The 22,909-nt window shown below is 36.7% G+C and overlaps 1 protein-coding gene across 1 annotated transcript in view; it reads left to right on the top strand.

Moving 5' to 3' along the window:
• Window positions 1-22,909, top strand: part of LOC127437002 (acetyl-CoA carboxylase 1-like) — a 116,553-nt gene that overhangs the window by 61,480 nt on the left and 32,164 nt on the right. Inside the window, 10 exon segments of the mRNA XM_051691585.1 lie at window positions 1,252-1,275; window positions 5,733-5,876; window positions 6,540-6,641; window positions 7,824-7,929; window positions 13,813-13,869; window positions 14,068-14,112; window positions 17,342-17,383; window positions 19,361-19,576; window positions 19,662-19,817; window positions 20,014-20,217. Of these exon segments, the coding sequence (XP_051547545.1) occupies window positions 1,252-1,275; window positions 5,733-5,876; window positions 6,540-6,641; window positions 7,824-7,929; window positions 13,813-13,869; window positions 14,068-14,112; window positions 17,342-17,383; window positions 19,361-19,576; window positions 19,662-19,817; window positions 20,014-20,217 (1,096 nt within the window).

The raw sequence follows: 22,909 nt of genomic DNA, 5'->3' as shown, positions 1-22,909 counted from the left end.
TAAAATAAGATAATTTTGCCCGCATAGGATGACGTTTAGTCCAAACATGCCCAAGCAGTGAGAGAGAGAGAGAGAGAGAGAGAGAGAGAGAGAGAGATATTTTGGCTATTAATTGATTTTAGATGGCCAGATGTATTTTTGAAATATTTTAAATACATTTTTTTGGGGGGGTATATTAAATATTAAGAATACATTTATGAAAAGACATTATTTTACATAGGCAACTGTATACTTTGCTTGTTATGATTTGTCATGCTGATAATTCCCCCACATGGGGAAAAAAAATTTAATTGCTTATTTTCGCTTACTTTGGTTGTGGCAAGTCCCTTATTTTGAGCTTGTTTTTGAGAGATCTGGAAACACTGCAACTACTATATCACCCACCCTTATCACAGCGTGCTGTCGTTTAAAAAAATAAAAAATAAAATAAAAACGTTATTAACCATTCTTTAATTACGTTTGAATCGGTTACCAATTGAAAAGGAGGCAGCGGAACGGCGGAACCGGAACGAAAAAATACAATTTCTGCTCCGAATGAACCGAAATGAAAAACGTTTAGTTTTTAGTCCCTGATCAGAACATATTTTACATTTAAAGTACTGTTATGAGAAACAGGATTTTGGACCAATGAGAGTTTGCAGTGGGCGGGGCTAGTAAGCACAACGCCACAGAAACAGAAACCAACCGACTGTAGCTCGTTAGTTGCCGCAGACGGTTAGGACAAGAACTCAGATTAACATAGAAGATATACCTTTTATTGCGTGTAACTTTATTGTAGGTTTTTTGCATCACAGGATACATGCTTAATTGTCAGAAAATAATAGCACAACACAAATACGATTTGCAAATTGGCTTTCTTCAAGCAATTATGATTTCTCATTAAAATATAATGTATTTATGTATTTATTGTGAGGTGAAATATGACCTGGATATGTTCTTGACAGGTTTGTGAAATTTAAATGTAAATAAACTGAATTAAGTCAATAATGCATTGAGACTCTTGAGCATATTCAAAAAGTCTCTAAAGACACTTGTATAATCCTGTTAAACTGTGGAAATGCAACAGAATTGTCTTCGAGACTTTGTTACTTCTCATTGGCAGCAGTCAGCAAATTCGTTAATGTGCGCTGAAATGCACACATCGGATCTGTCATTAATGTGAAAAGGCCACACACTTCTAATCTCTCAGATTGAGCCCTCCCATTGATGCCTGACACTAACCAATCAGTGTTCATTGTTGTTTGATTGCAGAGGGAACATCCCCACTCTAAACAGGTATAGTACACATTCTTTTCTCCCTAAACCAAAGCGTAAACTTAGAAAATAGAGTAGAAAAGCAGCATGGTTAGGACTAGTGGAAATCTAAGCCAAGAAAAATATTTATACATCCAACTGTAAAGACATATGAATCAATCAATTAAAAGGATTTGATATGTTTCGATAAGCCTACTACCTGTACTATTTCTGCATGTATACTGTGCGCAGTAAACTCAACAGAGCACACTACACGGCACACAACTCTATCTCACAGTGCAACACTATTTACAGTGCATAACCTTCCATTGTCATTATGATTAATTACAGTAACTGTAAGTAATATCAGCCGTGATTTTTAACATCTCCCTGACTCATAATGTGACCGGGCTGTCAAGAGTTACTCAATCTTTACACAAAACTAGATTTAAACATTTCTGAGATGCATGTCGTGATGTGATGAGGTCATGTGACAGCAATGTAGCATGCTATTGTTGGAAATGTTTATTGTTGCATACACATTTTTTAATTATTTATTTTTTAAATTGTAATCAGTGTTTTCTGCACGGTATGCAGTAAACCGTATGTTAGCATGCCATTCCAAACAAAGTCAAAGTATGATCACATAGGAAAGTAAAACCTGGAATAAAACCTAAAATCATTGTGTGTTTGGAGCGGGTGTATGTGCATGCTAATGACGGTATGCCCATTATACATTAAGGAAAGTAATATAATGTTATTAGGGTTCATACTGAGTTTGAATTAACTGCATAATAGTGGTGATTAATTCTACAGTGTGTGATGTGATTGTTTTGGTGCCCTCCTGCTGTGTGTGTGTGTGTGTGTGTGTGTATCAAAACGTGACCGTTTCATCAATTTTCTCCCAGGAAATTTTCTGCCCCGCCACAGGACTACAAAACTCCAGATATCACAGCTAGCGGTATTGCCACCACAGGTCCAGCTAGTGTGACTGCTGAGAGTGAGGACAGGTAGAACAGGACAGACTGCTAAAGAGCACTTACAGGGTTTAATCACAGAGAGGGTTTTAATCGGTTGAAATGCAACTTTTTGATTTACCACACTGGTCATTTTGATGATCTTGGTGCGAATCTTTTGTTATGGGGACTTTATGGGGACTTTGTTAACTAACATGGGTACAAGAATTCTTAATTAAAATAAGTAATTTGTATAGATAACAAGATTCTGGTAGATTAAGCTGTTTTTATGTAAATTATGTTAACTTAAGCTCTACGGACAGCATCTGGTATCTGCTGTTGATTAACTTAATAATTTTTTGTGAAAACAAAGGAAACATTTATTTACAGTTATGGACTTACAATAGAAGACTATGAGGCAAGTTTTTAGCACAGTAAATTAACTGTCACACTGTTTTAAAAGGATAGCCGTAACACTTAAACACTATAGGAATAGTTCACCCAAAAATGAAAATTCTCTCATTTACTCACCCTCATGCCATCCCAGATGTGACTTTCTTTCTTCTACAGAACACAAATGAAGGTTTGTAGAAGAATATCTCAGCTCTGTAGGTCCATACCATGCAAGTGAATGGTGACCAGAACTCTGAAGGTCCAAATATCACTTAAAGGCATCATAAAAGTAATCCTTATGACTCCAGTGGTTTAATCCATGTCTTCTGAAGAGATCTAGTCAGCTTTGGGTGAGAACAGACCAAAATGTAACTCCTTTTTCACTATGAATTATATGGACCAACAGAGCTGAAATATTCTTCTAAAATTCTTTGTTTGTGTTCAGCATATGAAAGAAAGTCATACACATCTGGGATGGTATGGGATGGAATTTTCCATTTTTGGGTGAACTATCCCTTTAAAGAAATATTCTGAGTTCCATACAAGCTAAGCTCAATCGACAGCATTTGTGGCATAATGTTGATTACCACAAACAATAATATTGGCTCATCAGTATACAGTATACATATATGTAACAGAGTTCACAGGATGGGCAAGAAAGAGGCAGGAACCGGCAGAACAGTCAACATAATTTTAATGACATAACCGAACTTAAACATAAACACACAGACACATACGCGGCCGCACCATGTGTCTCTCTCTCTCTAACTGGTGTCCCCGGCTCCTCTTTATCCTTCTCCTGCTGATCGGGCTGATTCAGCATCGGGCATCCATTGTTACGGCCACGCCCTCCTCCTTGTCACACTCCTCCACTACCCGATTCAGGCCGGGGAGATCTCCGGCATGACGTACTCCCCTCCCTTCCTGGAGGGGAGGTGTTGCCCTTCCAGCCGTCCTTCCACTGGCAGGTCTTCCCTGCATCTCTGGAGTCCTGGGGGAGACGAGGTGAGGGAGAGGGGAGAGGGAAAGGGCGAGGGGGAGAGACAGAGTGAAAAGCTCATTCGCCGGTCCCCAGACATCCCGTCGCCTGGTTCTCAGCCACTCCTCCAGCCTCTGGTGGACGACAGCCACTCCTCCCCTGGCGGCTGGCAGCGACTCCTCCGTCCCCTGGTGGACGGCTGCGGCTCCTCCGCTTCCCGGTGGACGGCAGCGGCGAGGACTCCACAACAGCACATCCCTCCTCCTTCCCGGGTTTCGGCACCAATGTAATGGGGTTCACAGGACGGACAAGGAGAAGGCGGGAACCGGGAGAACAGTCAACATAATTTTAATGACATAACTGAACTTAAACAAGCATAAACACACAGACACACACACACGGTGTGTCTCATTCTCTCTCTAACTGGCATCCCCGGCTCCTCTTTTCCCTCTCCCGCTGATTGGGCTAATTCAGTGCCGGGTGTCCATCGTTATGGCCCGGCCATGCCCTCCTCCTTGTCACACTATAAAAGAGCAAAAATTGCAGTTACATTAAGGCACCTACAATAGAAGTAAAAGTAATCATACACATTAAAATTCGCACTGTTTCAAAAGTATAGCCACGAGACGTTAACATTTTTCATTTTGACATGATTTAAGTGTGATAAAATGTATCTACTAACCATATCTGTTTAAAGTTATATCCAATATTGCAACTTTTTTTGTCATGATGACTTAAGGCCGGAAAACCTTGTGATCTGGTAAATGCTGTAACGCCAGTAAATCCATGAAATTATTGCACTAAAATCATGTTAACATTCTTTTGAAACTGTGTGTATTTTAATGTTTATGGGCTTGCCCCATTCACTTCCATTGTAATTGCCTTACTGTTTTTTTGTGTTTTTTTTAATACAGGAGGGACAAGCCAAATATTTTTTTGTGGTAATAAATATTATGCCACAAATGTTGTCAATTGAGCTTAACTTGTACTGAAATGGGAACAATCCTTTAAACATGTTAGCATGAGACTAATGTGATATAATCACTCACCAACTTGTCTGTGCAAAGTTACATGCAGTTTTTCAACTCATGTCATGACCATGTAAAAACTGCAACTTTCGCATGATATCTATGAAAGATTACTAGGAAGGGAAATTACGTAACTATCTGAAAAGCACTTTTCACATGGACCAAATCCATCCACATAATTATATCTGTAATGTGTAACAAAGGTTCATCCACCTAGAAAAGTAATCCCAACTTAAAAGGAAGATTTGGACAATTTCACAGCCCTATTATTATTATTATTATTATTATTATTATTGTTGTTTGCTGAATAAATCATTTGTGCTTTAACAAAAAAAAAAAAAAAACAACACTTTTTCAAAGCCCTCCTTTCAATATGCCCCATAGACTTCCTTTATAAGTGCATTACTGTACATGTGTCAGTGAAGTGACACTTTTAACCCCCAGATCTTTTAAGTTATTCAAAAATACATTTAAAAATTTAATTTTCACAAAACAATTACTATTTTCAATTTCTAAGTTCAAAGTAATTTTTATATATTTTTTATTTAATAGTCCTTCACAGTGTGTGTGTGTGTGTGTGTGTATATATATATATATATATATATTGCATTTCTACGAACTTGATAATTTTTACAAGTAGATTTTAAAAAGATTTCTCATTTTTATCATCTCATCCTTATTTGTAAACGTCCCATATACATTTTTCCTTTTGTTTTCACAAATTGTTGTTTTCATGAATCAAAAAGATGATCAGTGGTAATCGACAGCACACCATAGAGACTGTTGATGGAATATTCCTTTCAAACCAACCTCCACTACGTCTTTTACCAATTCAAAAGAATGCATGAATTCTCCTATATAGTGAACTTACAACCATACTTACTTTTCCATTAACATTTGGTTTACTTGCCTCCTGACACCTGGCCCCTTTTGTAACATTCACAGTGAAGAGCTTATTCCCATTCAGTTTGTGAAGAGGCAATGCTTTTTCTGTTCACTGCTGAAACTGATGTGTGAAGCATATGGTTTGATTTTACTCCTGGGGTCTTAAATAGACAGTGAACGATCACATTCTGAAGTTAGGTGACCAGTGCTGTGTTGTAAACATGTCTGTTTGTTTGTGCACATGTGTTGTGCTCTCAGGATGTCCTTTTCCTCTAATCTGAACCATTATGGCATGGTCCATGTGGCCAGCGTCGGTGATGTGCTGTTGGACACCTCCTTCACCCCGCCCTGTCAGCGCATGGGTGCCATGGTTTCTTTCCGCTCTTTCCAGGAGTTCACCAGGTCAGTATGTTTCTACGTTATGTGAGAATGTATCACTAGTCGATATGTAGGCCATGACAATTAATCTGACGATATTTGGTCATTTTGATATAATGGACATTGGTAGATAACCTTGAGGCAGAAGTGGCGAGAAGGGGTAGTTTTCACTTCTATAATTTCCGAAATCTACAGAATTTATCAATGGATATTGGACATTTTCTGCTTTCAAATAATTTGAGTCAAATTTTAAGGAAATATTATGTAAAATAAATGTTTAATTTTAACACACATAGGTTGTACTTGAAATATGTTTATTTTATTTATTTTATTCACTTGTTATTGTGCTTGGTTTTACCGTGCACAATTTATCAGTACATATTACTTTAATGAAAATGTTTGTTTTTATCAGCTTTTATCAAATTATAATTACTGTCTCTACCTTTAATTCAACTTTTTGGCATGATGTAACCCAGGCTATGTGGGCCAATAAAATCATAGCCTAAAATGTCTCACTCCAATCAAGTTCCAGATAAAATCAATTCCCACTGAATATTGTTTACCTTGGAAATATGTCACTTTATGAATGAAATTGATTGCAATTGCTGTTTCATGATGTTTTTAAAGTAGTTGCCATCTCAAAAGTGAAGCTAAATCTGTGAGTGTCTAATATCTGTGTTCTTACAGGAACATTATGGGTGTGTTGAGCTGTTTCTCAGACTCTCCCCCCTCTACTCCAACCTTTCCTGAGGGGGGCAACCCTGTCCTGTACAGAGAAGAGGACAAGAAGTTGAAATTTTCCTCCTTTGAGCCAAATGCCGTTCATGTTTTTGCACTGTTTTAGTGTGCTGCAGCACTCCGATTTAATCTGATTGTGAATCATGATGTTTTTCAGGAATGTTTTGGGAATAAATTCTCTGTTCTATAAAGCTACCATTAATGTTTAGCAGTAGTTTAATTTCAGGATTAATGAAAATCTTCACACATCCACTGGAAAATAAAAAAGGCGTAGTTAAAAGGAATCGTTCACCAAAAACTAAAAATTATAGCTACTCACCCTCATGCCATCCCAGATGTGTATGACTTTTTTTTTCCTGCAGAACACACAAAAAAAAAAAAAAAAGATTTTTAGAAGAGTATTTCAGCTCTGTAGGTCCATACAATGCAAGTGAATTGTGGCCAGAACGTTGAAGCTAAAAAAAAAACACATAAAGGCAGCATAAAAGTAAACCAAACGACTCTAGTGGTTAAATCCATGTCTTCTGAAGTGATATGATAGATGTGGATGAGAAAAAGATCAACATTTAAGTCCTTTTTTGCTATAAATCTTCACCTTTGACCTGCCCTAACCAGCAGGTGACGATATGCATGACAAAATCGCCAAAAAACAAAAGAAGATTGTGGAAAGTGGGGATTTATAGTAAAAAAGGATTTGTTTCTCACCCACACCTATCATATCGCTTCTGTAGACATGGATTAAACCATTGGAGTCTTATGGATTACATTTATGCTGCCTTTGTCGTTTATGGAGCTTCAAAGTTCTTCCCACCATTCACTTTGAAAATGAAATATTCTGAAATATTCTTCTAAAAATCTTAATTTGTGTTCTGCAAAAGTAAGTCTTACACATCTGGGATGGCATGAGGGTGAGTAAATGATGAAAGAAATAAAATTGTTGGGTGAACTATAATCCTTTAAGAATTAGATTTTGGGGATTTTAAGAATCAGTGAGGATCATTCAAATAAATGTTATTTAATTGAACTAGTACTCAAATTTTAAACACAGTAGCACTACTTGTATTGTGCATTTTCTCCCTTTTGCTCATTTTAATCTTGTTTGTTAGTCGCTTTTGATATAACTAACTGCTCTATCAATAATTGTAAATGTAAGATTGCAATTAATCCATTTTTCTTTTCTTTTTTTTAAATCACTACTAGTTTTATGTTGCTTTTGTTTGTTTTACTGCAGAGCACGCAAGACGAGCCAATTCACATCTTGATCGTGGCCATGAAAACTGACAGCGACATTGATGACGATGGGCTAGCAGCCATGTTTCACGAGTTTACCCAGTCCAAGGTGAAACACATTTCATGCTTAGTTGCAGTGAAGTGCCTTGACAAGCATAGTTGTATTTGGTGTTTTTATGTATTTCCTTCTGAAACAGGAAGTGGGTTGGGACATGTCAAACATCTTGTCCATTTTTAAAGGGGTCATGACATACAATTTAAAAAAAAACTGTTTTATATAATTTTATTACAGGGTTCATACAAGGTGCTTGAAGTGCTTATAGTACTTTAATATGGCTTTTTCAAGTTTAAGTCTTGGAAAACCCTTGAAAATAGCCATTTTTACCAAGAGTTGCTTAAAGTTCTTGAAATATAGAAAATCATAAAATACGTTGCTTAAATCATTTAATAAATGAAATGTATTTATTTATTTTTGGAAAAACACAACGACAGACCACTGCTGAAACAGGCAGCGCATAGACGGCACTGTCAGGTGGCACCAGTTACCTTTGGCAGCGCTGTTCAGATTGGGCCAATCACAATCAATTGTTATTGGAGGATTTAAAACATATATATTTTATAGATACTGCTGTGGTGGATTTAACAAGTATGGATTTAAAACAGCTTTCAAATAGTGAAAAAAATAGGTATCATTCTATAACCTAACCTTTAATGATATGAAATGGCTTGACTCTGTTTTGCAAATTTTTTAGATAATATATTTGAAATTATCAGTTGCCTGAAAAAAATCCTTGTCCCCTTCATCTGGTACACCACTCTATGACATTCTTTTTCTATAAAGTTATTTGTGTATTTATTTTGTACTTATTTTGAATACAAGCATAACAAGGCCGAACAAGTGTGCGAAAAAGCAAAACAAAATTATTATTAATAATTTAAATAATTTAAAATAATGTTTGTCCCTTGATTTCATGGCATTGGTGTTATCAATGTTAAAACCTTTTTTTTGCCAATGTGTGAACGGCTTGTAACGCAACTTAAAAAATGAGCCCTTCCCAGACTTCCTAGGTTGCCTATTAAAGCATGTAGACTGATTTTCATGCGAAGGGAGCGGGTCGCTTTTGCTGGGAAAATCCAAAGGATGTGACGTTTTGCGTGCTCCCGAGAGCCTTGCCTCAGTGCTTCCCTATTTAACAGTGTCAACAGACAGTCTGCAACACTAGGTAACATTATCTTAGAGTTGGAATCCAGCAAACGGCCGGCTCCTAGCACAACACCGACTCCTACACAAACTCAGAGTAAGCCAAAAAAACCAAAAAAAACATTTACTGAATCCCGTCTGGCTAAGTGGGAACGTGATCGTGGTCGAGCGAAAACTAGAGTGAACATCGGCAGGGCATTTGATTCCTTGAGGGACCTTCGTTCGGTTTTGGGGATCAGAATCGACTCTGAATTGGCGTTCTTCTTATTGGACAGGCAAGCTTACATAACTGCAAAGCATGTGAAATATAGTGCCATAAGGATTGATCTGTGTAATTTTAGCTAATTTGATCTTGCCTGCTAACGCTGACGAATTGCAAGCCTCCTTGCTTTGTAACTTTCAAATAATTTCAACGATCTTCTCTTTATACTAAAAGTCAGGTATGCTGATTCACAGTAACTGACATAATGTTAATCTGTATTTATTAAGCAAGGTAAACTACAATAACATATGAAATGAATGCTATAGACAATGTTCAAGATAATGCAAAAAGCTCCATTCATTAGTGTAACGTAACTTGGTTATACAGAAAATATATACTTTCTATTATTATAAAACAATACCACATCGATATATCAAAATGACAGTTGTGATGGAATCACATCAATACTGAATTGTGTCAACATACAGTCTATTTTATAAACAGCTACTGTCATCATCCTCCAAATTTAGCTAACAGCTATTGATAATGCTGGCTAGCTAGCTAACGCCGCATAGGCTATCGTATAAATGCAGTCAATGTATCATACAAAGAAAAGTGATTAATTCAAACTACAGTCTGGCATAGTCAGACCTATATCCACACTTTGTTTTAGCCCTGTTCCAGCACTGGAGAGTCAAATATAATATGCAGTCTCAAAGTTTGTAGTAAAACAATCATAACTGTGTAATTTTAATTATTCTACCTCATCTGTCATCATGATGCCGGTGAATCATGTTCAGTCTCTTTGTTTTTGGTCATGCTCGCTCGCGTCCCTATGGAGTGTGTATGTGCGATCACGAGCAACAGGCTGCAGTTCACTTAACGGCCACAGGTGTCATTAATAACAAGGGTTTCTGAATCTTACATACTGCACCTTTAAATACAAAAAGTTTTGGAAAATAATTTTCAAAGGCTGCTTGTACATGCATATGGTGATTTTTCCCAGCATGTTAAAAAGTTAATAATTCACATTTTAACTAATATTTTCATATGTTTATATGTTTATAGGCAAGAACTGAAATGAAAATGTCAATATGTTGTAAGTTGGAATGTCAACATTTTTTGAGAATGACCCATTTGGTCAGTTCCTCATTTAAATCTGTTGTGTGACTTTAGAAAACATGAAACACAGCACGAGTCATATGGACTACTTTTTACGGACTCAGTTATTCACTTTTCTTGGAAAGCGAAGTGCGTTTTAAGGGAGCACACTACAATAACACATCAATTTCGTCATGAATGAACCAAGAATTGTTACTGTGAGAATATGTAGTTAAAGATGCACACTGAGATATGTTGTACTTGTAATAAGTAGTGTTTTATAAAAAAATAAATTAACTAAATGAATAAAATATTTTTTATTTAAAATTAACAAATAAAGAATTTGTTTTAATGACATCTCGAGCATAGTCCTTGAAAACAAATAAAAATGTGCTTGAAAAGTCCTTGAATTTAACTTTGAAGCATCTGTACGAACCCTGTTATTATCTTCCCTGAGGTCCACTTATAATGTCAGTAAAGTTATTTTTGCACCAAAACAATTTTCCACCCTGTCTCTGGCCCTCTATCTGAAATGCTCTGTTTTAAGCTATCTGGCCCTTTAAGACTTCAATGTAAACGCCCACTCTTCTGATTGGCTAACTTCATGCAGTCCCTTAAATACAGCCATATTTGAAACTCAGTCAAAAGAAAATGAACAAACTTCACATTATAATTTATAAAACTACATTTCAGGGTTAACACATAACGTACACCCAACACATTTCATATGAATGTATAAAAATGTTCCCAAAAACACAACAACTATAAATCAGTCATGACATTTGAAACATTCATGAATGAAACTGTTTACTCACCGTTTTGTAGCGTTAACTGCCCCATCCTTCAATAACTGTTCTTTTGCAAAGCTTGAATCATATTGTGACTGGTTCACGAGCAATCTGTGCTGATATGAGCCGTAAACACATACAATGCACGCAGAAATGTTCTGAATATGCAAACGTAATACAGTCCATGGTGACGTTTGGTGCTTCAGCTGTCTTCAACAGGTCAAGGCAGAGATGCTGGTCTTCATATCTCACATCTTCTGTGTTTGTTTACATAGTCATTGGCAGCAGCAGAATGAGACGGTGTTTAAAAGTTGCACTTGTACCACTCTTAAAACGCGCTGCACATCGCTGGAAAAGCATCTAAATGACTAAAGATGTCCGTATAGTGCATGTGTACCAAAGATTTACAACTAAAAATAGCACAGATGGGTGCAAAAATGGTCCAGGACAAGGGATGCCTTCAAAACAGCACAAAAGCAAGATGAAACAGGATGGGGGTTTCCTTTTTAGAGTCCTAACTTGACATTGCATCTTTTAAAAGTGGTGCGAGATGAACGATAATAGTCAAAGCCATTCATCTAAGGCAGGTTTATGTAGAAAAACATTTAAATCCAGGCACATGAAGGTGTCCTGTGTAAGTCCCCTTTAGAAGAATCTCCCATGACAGGCCCTCTCTCCTCTTCACCTGTGTGACTGACTGTGTGACTGAGCTCCAGTGGGCGGGGCCAAGGGTGCCATGATGAAAAGTAGGCATTGATGTCTTGCTGGAGGCAGTCATATGCAGATGTATTTGGTCCTTGTGACATCACAAGTTCCACAAATTCCAAACGAGACGTTTCTAGAACCTGGTTTAAATAAATGCTTGTGACGAGGAGGAGGGCGTTGCCGGGACGTGAGTTGCCCCAATCAGTGGGAGAGAGAGATAAGGAGCCGGAGACGCAAGAGGGAGAGAGAGAGAGAGAGAGACATGGAGCTGTATGTGTGTCGACATATGTTTTGGTTATGCTGAAAAGCAGTTTACGTTATGTTTTGTTTATTAAAAGTATTTTTGGTTGATAACCCGGTTCCCGATTCCTCCTTTCCGATGAACAAGAGGCATGTCTGCCACAGTGTTAATACGTAACAAACGCACACAGCACATCAAGGTCTTTGATTGTGATGAGACTGGAGCAGTTGTGCAAGTCCAGTGCAGATGAATGAGAAACAAGCGCATAAAAGATCACAATATTTCAACGTTTTGAATCACAATACACTAAATATAAATAACACTTACTCATGCTGTACATCCCAAGATACAGTGCATTCAGAAAGTATTCAGACCCCTTCATTTTTTTTTTTTCACATTTTGTTATGTTTGCAGTCTTATGCTAAAATGCTTTAAATTATAATTTTTTTCACATTAATATACATTCTATACCCCATAATGACAAAGCAAAAAAAAAAAAAAAAAAAGATTTTTGATAACATTGCAAATTTATTAAAAAGAAAAAAACTGAAATATCACACTGACATAAGTATTCAGACCCTCTGCTATGACACTTGGAATTTAGCTCAGGTGCATCACATTTCTCCGGATCATCTTTGATATGATTCTACATTTTGATTGGAGTCCACCTGTGGCAAATTCAATTGATTGGACATGATTTGGAAAGGCCAAAATACACAGAAATACACATCACCATCTCTGCAGCTAGTTTTGTGTACATGTTTGGCTCTTGAAGGGGTGGAGTTAAAACTGACTAAAAGTTTTGACTATTGTCTTAAAGAACTAGTTCTCCCAAAAATGAAAATTCTCTCATCATTTACTCACCCTCATGCCATCCCAGATGTGTATGTCTTTGTTCTACTCAACACAAACAATTTTGTTTAAGAATATTTCAGCTCTGTTGGTCCATACAATGTAAGTGAATGGTGACCAAAACTTTTATCCTCCCTTTATATGCTTTTTGGAACTTCAAAGTAATCAGGGGTTAAATCCGTGGTTAAATCCATGTCTTCAGAAACAATATAAGTGTGTGTGAGAATCAGATCAATATTTAAGTAAATTTTACTGTAAGTCTCCACTTTAACTTTCACAATCTTTAGTTTTTTTGTGCATATCACCACCTACTGGTTAGTGCAGGTCAAAGGTGTTTTTTTTTTCTTTTTTCTCACCCACACCCATTATATAGCTTCTGAAGACATGGATTTAATCACTGGAGTCTTATGGATAACTTCTATGCTGCCTTTATGTGCTTTTTGGAGCTTCAAAATTCTGGTCACATCCACTTGCATTGTATGGACCTACAGAGCTGAAATATTCTTCTAAAAATCTTTGTTTGTGTTCTGCAGAAGAAAGAAAGTCATAGACATCTGGGATGGCATTAGGGTGAGTAAATGATGAGAGAAATTTCATTTTTGGGTGAACTATCCCTTTAACTGCCATGCAGCCCTGCATACGACAGCAGAGAAGAGTCAGTCATCTCAGCGGAAAAGCAAGTTGCAACATTTTGATTAAAGATTACAAAGTAAAAAATTTAAAAATAAATAAATAAATCACAGATGAATGCGTTCACAATAAGACCAGTAACATACATTAAGAAAATAAACAGCATCAGTTTTGATTTCATGCCGACTTGAACAAGTCAGTTGGAGGCTGATGGTCTTTTCTTTTGTTAAAGTAGTTTTATCTTAGTGAAAATGACATCATTTCTTCCACAGAAATCTCTGCTATTTGAGCACGGTATCCGAAGACTGACTTTCTTGGTCGCTCAGAAGGTAATGCTTTTAAAAATGACATTAAAGCATGTTTGTGCTTTCTCGCTCCACTCTTTCTTCAAATGAGTTTTGACTAAATAATCTGCAGCTTAATCTTGTTTGAATAACCAGAATTTGTAGTAAATTATCTGAAATCTGGCCTGCCCACTGCATGTTTGTCTGTCTCTTTTCCTTTGCTCTCAATGCCATTAATAACAGGATTTCAGGAAGTAGGTCAACTGTGAGGTGGACCAGAGGTTCCATGTAAGTAGTTGTGGAGGGTGTAAGGCATTAACTCTGTTCCAAAACCAAGTAAACTGTAAAATGCAAATCTGCATTTGACTTGGGTTCTTTACTCAGTGTCTCAAACTCCTTCACTCTCAGTGTCCTAGATACCTACACTCAGATTGGAAGTATCCAATTCTACAGACAGATGGTGTCCCATTACTCGGATATCAAATGTCTCGTACTGTATATCCTACTCTTTTGCTGCAGAAAATGACTTAGACAGGCTCCATTTTTTCCCTTTGCTTCATTAAGGATTTACGGCCAGGAGGTATCCTCAGACAGCTAAGAGAGAGACTCAACTCAAAGTTAAACATAAGCTTATACTGTATATGTTACATTGCATGATTACATCCCACTAGGACTGGGTAAATATATTGATTATCCGATGCATCGCGTTCTTCATTTGAACAATCTCGATACTGATTCTTAAATCCCAAGATCAATCTTTTACTCTATATCCGCAACCCTCCACTACAATGAGAAGAAAACACTAGCATTTGCAACCAAATTTCTTGCTATGTGGCTAAATTTGTCTGTGATTCACCACTAGCTGGTAAATGTCAAATCAATTCAAATACTTGTAAATAGTATAAATTATGCATGTAACCAATACACATATAACAAAATATAATATCATATTTATTCATGAAATACATGGGTTTTTTCATTGAAAAACAAAAACAAAAAAAAAAACAAAAAAATATGACCAAAATGATGAAAACTAATAAAATTTCTTTCATATATAAGGAAAATGGACTTTATAACTGAAATATACCCATATGAATCAAACAAATTGAATCGAGAGCTTGTGAATCGGAATCGAATCTGGAAATCTGTATCAATACCCATCACTACATTCCACAATTCTTGTTTACTTTATTCTGTTTGGTTTAACTCTTATTGCTAAGTTCCTGTTTTAAGCAGACAATGTAAGGGGACAGTTTCTGTTAGTCATTAGCATTAAAAAAACAGCTGCAAAACTAGTCTTAATTGGTCCTAGTACCTCATAGACATAGTCATGTGAAATTATTTACAGTCATAGTTACCAAGTCTCAGAATATCCTATTTTTGTAAACAATTTCTGAAAATATACACTTACTCCAAAAGTTTTATTACAGCCACCTCACTATCTACTGTCTAGCTCGGCAGCTACTGTACCTTCTAAGGCATCACCCTAACCAAAATGGAATCTCATAGTGACTGAATTGAAATGCTCTACATGGGCAGCAACTAGACGCTTGATTAGCACTCACACGTCCATCATTCTGACATTAGCATGTTGCTAAGCCAATGATTTGATTTTTGATAATATTCAACATTATTTGATTTGATAATTTTATACTTTTTTTATTTTATTTTATTTTTTTATCCCCTTTTCTCCCAATTTGCAATGCCCAGTTCCCACTACTTAGTAGGTCCTCATGGTGGCGCGGTTACTCACCTCAATCTGGGTGGCGGAGGACAAGTCCCAGTTGCCTCTGCTTCTGAGACCGTCAATCCGCGCATCTTATCACGTGGCTCGTTGTGCATGACACCGCAGAGACTCACAGCATGTGGAGGCTCATGCTACTCTCCATGATCCACACACAATTTACCACGCGCCCCATTGAGAGCGAGAACCACTAATTGCGACCACGAGGAGGTTACCCCATGTGACTCTACCCTCCCTAGCAACCGAGTCAATTTGGTTGCTTAGGAGACCTGGCTGGAGTCACTCAGCACACCCTGGATTCGAACTCGCGACTCCAGGGGTGGTAGTCAGCGTCTTTACTCGCTGAGCTACCCAGATCCCATATTATACTTTTTTTTTTCTCGCATTTTAGTAATTGTTAAAAATACACAGCACACTCAAATATTGGGTAAACGACTGGATTTTAATGAAATGGAACTATTTTATTGAAACTCTTCAATATTGAATAAAAGCATATTAGTAACAGTTTACAATAAGGTTGTATTTGTTAGCATTAATAAATCCATTTGGTTCCAAGAACTAACAGTGAGCAATATATTTTACAGCATTTTTTTCATCTTGGTTAATGTTAATTATAAAAAAGAAAAACAATTGTTCATTGTTAGTTGTTAACATACACACTTTTAATTAAAAAAATAAAAATAAAAATTATTATTAGTAGCCTACATGTTGAAAATAATTTTATCCAAAATTAACTAGATTAAAAACAAGATTAAAAAATATATATATTGTTCATAGTTAGATCATGTTAAAGGTGCACTCAGTTATATTTTCACCATTAAAACTCCTAAAGAAATGATTTTGAAACATATGCATAAAATCATGATCACTCACATGAGATGAGGACTCTAGTCATATCAGTAACCTTATAAAAGCTGTTTTATTCTACATTGGGCAGGGGCGCCCTCATGGGGGCTGCCATTTTAACATCACATGACCAGCTGAATACCACCCACTTAATCTCAGTAACCGTCTTGTTATTGGACATTTTCACTCTTGGATTAAATTAATTATGGCTGATTGTGAATAGTGAATTTCTACAATGGCATCTGTAACTGAAAACTATTGATTTTAAATGATCCTGTATCCACACCACTAGGTGTCACTGTAAGTCCAAGATGACACAAACAAAAAGTCACTGAGTGCACCTTTAACTTATGTAGTTAACTGATGTTAACGAATACTGCCTTATTGTAAAGTGTTACCACAATATTTTTATGTCGACATTTTGGTAAAGTGTTGCTATGTTAATGACACAACATAAAGCAATTAATATAAAATACATAGCATGAAAGAAAAGCATATTTATAATCAATATTAAGAGTCTGTCCCTCATATCTTGGATGCATTTTTTCATAGAGCTCGTCACAGTGCATTCTGAGATTGCTTTATTCGTGAAGGATACAGTTGGCCAAAACAAGGTATCTTTTAGGGCAACATAATTTTGCTGCCTACTGTTTGGAACAGCTTTCATGTCAGAACCACACCTATTGTATAATGCCTAAAATGCTACCTTTGTAGGCAGTTCACCAGGGTTTGGAACAGAGCCTTTAAAATGGTCTCTAGATTAGATTTCTTACACTTTGCAGTCTTTTAAGTCTTGCAGTAAATTATTTAGCATGTCTACTTGGAATGTAGTGAAGAATACTATTAATATCGGACTGGTACTGAGTAAAAAAGAAAAATAGATGTTGTGTTATTTCTTTTAATTAAATGTCCTTGTTTATTACACAGAGAGAATTCCCCAAATTTTTCACCTTCCGGGCTCGAGACAAGGTGAGTTTTACAAAAAAACTGCCAATGACATGCACATAAGACCGTAACACGTTTATATGTGCATCTTCATTAAATTCATCAACTGCTTTTTGTTTCTGGAGAAAGGACATGGATGAAATGAGGAGGAGAAAAAGCAAAGGCTGTTCTATTCTTGTGTTTCTTGTCTTTGCTGTGGAAGTCACTCCATCATGATCAATGGTTTTTCTGTGTCCGTCTTCAGCCCTGATAGTTTGCTAAAATGGTTCCAGCAAAGCTCATTACATTAATGAACTTTTTAATTATTTCTCTTATTTGAGAGGGATGACATCCATTAGCAGCTGTGATTACTTACATTTACTAAATCCAGCCTGCTATTATTGCTCACGGCCACTTTCGGCTCGTGTAGACAATTTAAAATGACCAATTTCATCCCATTAATGTTTTCGGTTTCTTTCATTCTTTTTTTATGAAAACATAATGACAGCTTTGCTTGAGTTTTTAAGTGGTTTCAGTGAACTCTGATTTATACACAAATAATGAATGCAACCAATCGTTTGCATCTATACAATAACAATTAATGATTTGTCTTCTGATTGGATTAAAGATCGTTTGGTTCCTCTTTGCATAAAGGTTTAATAACTTTAGAAAAAGTTTATAGTTTAACTTATTTTCACAAAATAATTTTTGTTTGTTTCTTTTTTAGTTTTTGACTTCTCAAGAAAAGTATTAATGCATGGCCTCTGAGTTTTCAAGGTTTATTATTTGTGCTATTCCGTTTGGGGCCGTTAAAGGGATAGTTCACCCAAAAATGAAAATTCTCTCATGTGATGTGATGTGTATGACTTACTTTCTTCTGCAGAATCCAAATGAAATTTTTTTGAAGAATATCTCAGCTCTGTAGGTCCATACAATGCAAGTGAATGGGTGCTAAAATGTTTAAGCTCCAAAATGCATATAAAGGCAACATAAAAGTAATCCATAAGACTCCAGTGGTTAAATCCATGTCTTCTGAAGCGATATGATAGGTGTGGGTGGAAACAGATCAATATTTAGTTTTTTTTTTTTTTTTACTACAAATTCACCAATGCACAAAGAATGCAAATCACCAAAAACAAAAGAAGAATGTGAAAGTGGAGATAGTAAAAAAGTACTTAAATATTTATCTGTTTCTCACCCACACTTATCATATCACTTCTGAAGACATGGATTAAACCACTCGAGTTTTATGGAATATTTTTTGCTGTGTTTATGTGGATTTTGGAGCTTCAAAATTTTGGCACCCATTCACATGCATTTGAGGACCTACAGAGCTGAAATATTCTTCTAAAATCTTAATTTTCAGCAGATGAAAGAAAGTCATACACATCTGGGATGGCATGAGGGTGAGTACATGATGAGAGAATTTTCATTTTTGGGTGAACTATCCCTTTAAGCGCTGTTCCTACCAAATGTGTTCTTGCGTTAAAAAAATCTAGAAGCAATGAAAGAAATTTTGTTTGTTTCTTTTTCTGTTCGGCTCTTTTTCCTTTGTAAAGCAAACTTGAGGCCTTGAAAGGCGCTATATAAATAACACTTATTATTATTAAGAAACGGAACCGAATGCAGGTGTCTCGAGACATATTTTTACAAGTTCAAGTTCTTTTTTAACTTGACACGGCGTCTACAAAAAACAGCGCTTGATGCTAAAAACAGCAAGATGCTGTGCAGCGGTAAAGGATGTCTGTCTAGAGACATAGTTTACATAGAAAAACAATTAAAAAACAGAGCTGATGGATGTAAAATTGTGTTCAGTGTGAAACTTTACACAAGTGTCTTGAGATCTTTATATCAACCAAAGCTACCAATTTTCAGATTGGTTCTGTTTTTTTTTTTTTTTATCCGTTCAATTTATAGTTAATTGCCAAACTATGATTTCATTTGAAGTTCATCCTTAAAGGAGTTCCAACATAAAATAAGACTCTCTGTCACATGCCTGTTTTGCCAATCCTTTTTTTCCAGTTTAAGGAGGACCGGATCTACAGGCACTTGGAGCCTGCATTAGCTTTCCAACTGGAGCTCAACCGCATGCGCAACTTTGCACTGACAGCAATCCCCTGCGCCAACCACAAGATGCACCTGTATCTGGGCGCTGCCCGCGTGGAGGTGGGTGCCGAGGTCACAGACTACCGCTTCTTTGTGCGGGCCATCATACGGCACTCAGACTTAGTCTCCAAGGTAGGAGCTTCTATGTGGTCGTCTTTGATCTTGTCCATAGGCTTGATTAGATGTATGACATCATGCGTGGTTCTCTGTTGTGTAGGAGGCGTCATTTGAGTACCTGCATAACGAGGCGGAGCGCTTGCTGCTGGAGGCCATGGATGAGCTGGAGGTGGCGTTTAACAACACCACAGTGCGCACAGACTGCAATCACATCTTCCTCAACTTCGTCCCAACCGTCATCATGGGCCCTTCTAAGGTTAGATACACACAGCCTGCACTTAATTTGTTTCATGCTAGTGTCGGTCTGAGCCTGCCTTGAAGTGTGTAAAGTGCATAATTTCTGCACCACTAGTGCTTTTTGATTTTCAGTTCTTGATCTTTTACTGCTGGTCCCCTACAATCTTGAATTTTTGGTTGTATCCTTGGTTTTGAGTCTTTGTGTTCTCACTCAGATCGAGGAATTGGTTCGTTCCATGGTCATGCGTTACGGCAGTCGCCTGTGGAAGCTCCGTGTGCTTCAAGCCGAGCTGAAGATCAACATCCGTCTGACGCCCACCGGCAAACAGATCCCCATCCGCCTCTTCCTGACCAATGAGAGCGGCTACTACCTGGACATCAGCCTGTACAAGGAGGTCACAGACTCCCGTACAGGACAGGTGGGGCTCACGTGTCTCTCATCTAACACATGCACACACACATACATGGCAGTTTTAGCCCCTCCTCATCTCTCATTATCTGAAAATGATTGTTACATGAATATTTTGTGCTTCTGCTGAGGGATACTCAATCATTTTAAAAATTGATAAATCAATTAAAAGTCTATTATAAATTCTATAAACATATATTGTTATGGATTTATTTTGTCTGAATATGCATTATCCTGTTTATTACACGGCTACTTATAAATAAAATAAATTATATTAATGGATCTGAATATTGATTTGAGTTAAAATTAGGGATGGCACCGATCCAATACCTGGATTGGTATCGGGTCTGATACTGACGTTTTTACCCGGATCGGGTATCAGTCCGACGAGCCCGATCCAAATCCGATACCGCATGTTGGTCATTGACGTTACTGTCAAGCTCAAATAATGACATAAATAACTTTCAAATCATCATTAAAGTAGTCCATATAACCCGTGCATTTTATTCAGGCTCTTACAATCATCCAAAAGCTTTGTGAATTGCAAAAGGCTGTGTTTAATAATAAACATACAGTCAGCATGCACAGCTAAGTAGTCTCTGGCACCACGTTTTACTGAACGAGCGGCACTCTGCCGACACACACACATAAACAGGCGCAGAGGCTCGTGATGCGCTGCTCAGCACTTGACTGTGATGACGCATTTCTGCCTTATTTATCAGCGTAAATCTCGCAAATGTTTTATATATTATACATTATAAATTTATAACATTATGCTTTGTGTTATATTACCCTGGAATTAGTTTAAAAAAACGTATGACCACATCTGCGAGGGGGTTTCTATAACAGCTGCTGAGAGAGTGATAGTAAATTTGTCATCTCCCATCTTAATCCACCACTCTCTATTTTTTTTTTTTCCTCGTCTGGAAAACATAATAGTGGATTTTTTTATTTTGGTATTGGAGTGAAAATAATATTTGCTGTGAACTCCCATTCACCGCTGTTGAAGTTTACCCTGCAAACGTTTACTTCCGCGTTCCAAAACCAGGAGTGTGAAAAAGGTCTATATGTGGTCGCTCCACACAAACTCCATCTCAGATATAGATGACCAATAGTTCGGTCTGCCTATAACATGCATTGAGAACGACACCGGACAAACATTTTACCAGATGTTGAATAAGAAGCGTATTACACTACTGTGAATTAGCCTACAAACAAACACTCAAACACAGACTTCATGGAGCGCTTAGCGCCGGACTTTCAAAATAAAAGCCTAAAGAAATTACAACTGAAATGTATTGCCAATGTATAGTAAAATGATTTTATTATTATTATTAGAAATTACAATAAAAACAAATTGGGTTCCAAAATGTACTGTGTGATTGAAAAGTAGATTGATATACTGAGAGAGAGAGAGAGAGAGAGAGATCTGAAACAATTTACAAGTCCAGATACAAGTTAAAATGTGTAAAGAGAACTGGCTTCTTTTCTACTGAAGATTTCACTGGAATTACTGTTATTTTTGACGCTGCATCCTGCAGATTAGTTAACAATAAAGTTTTGCACATGCTCTTATGTAATTGTTTTTTCCTATTTTATAATGAAATAATGTATTGTTAGAGGTTTTTGTTTCTTTACACAAAGAGTACTCCCTATCAGTTCCACACAGTGAATTATAGATGTTCTAAACTCATTAAGAAAAAAAAACAATAGTGGTATCGGCCGATACTGATAGTACAGGTATTGGATCGGAAGAGGAAAAAAACTGTATCATTACATCCCTAGTTAAAATTGTTTATTGTGAAAACACTGCTATGTAGGAAGTTGATTGTCAGGGACAATATTCAAATAAATACTGTAGTTTAGTGGTCATCATACAACAATTTTTGTCCATAGAATGTTGTGATTGACCAATCAGAATAGAGTATTCCAGAGAGCCGTGTAATAGTAAGAATGAACAAGTTGATAATAAATAATAGCAATAACAATTTGCAGTATTAAAAACTGAAATATATTGAAAGTGCAATATTCAGTGTGGCATTTAAAGTAATAGTTCATCCAAAAATGAAAATTCTCATAATTTATTCACCCTCATGCCATCCCAGATGTGTATGACTTTTTCTTCTGCAGATTTTTAGAAGAATATCTCAGCTCTGTTGGTCCTCACAATGCAAGTGAATGGTGGCCAAACATTTGAAGGTCCAAAAAGAACATAAAAGCAGCATAAAAGTAATTCATACAACTCCAGTGGTTTAATCCATATCTTCTGAAGCGATATGATCAGTGTAGGTGAGATACAGATCAAGATTTAAGTATTTTGTTTTTACTATAAGTTCTCCTCCCTGCTTAGTATGTGGCGATATGCACGAAGAATGCGAATAGCCAAAAACAAAAGAAGAAATCTTACATTTCTCACCCACACATCATATCACTTCTGAAGACATGGATTTAACCACTGGCGTCGTATGGATTACTGTTGTACTGCCTTTGTGATTTTAGGAGCTTCAAAGTTTTGATCACCATTCACTTGCATTATATGGACCGACAGAGCTGAAATATTCTTCTAAAAATCTTCATTTGTGTTCTGCAGTAGAAAGACAGTCATACACATCTGGAATTGCATGAGGGTGAGTAAATGATGAGAGAATTTTCGTTTTTGGGTGAACTATTACTTTAAAATAGAAGTTGGTATATTAATAATC

This window comes from Myxocyprinus asiaticus, chromosome 4 (genome assembly GCF_019703515.2).
Source record: "Myxocyprinus asiaticus isolate MX2 ecotype Aquarium Trade chromosome 4, UBuf_Myxa_2, whole genome shotgun sequence".
Taxonomy (NCBI): Eukaryota; Metazoa; Chordata; class Actinopteri; order Cypriniformes; family Catostomidae; genus Myxocyprinus; species Myxocyprinus asiaticus.
The sequence above is the reverse complement of the archived record's forward strand: the minus strand, read 5'-3'. Positions and strand labels throughout refer to the sequence as shown.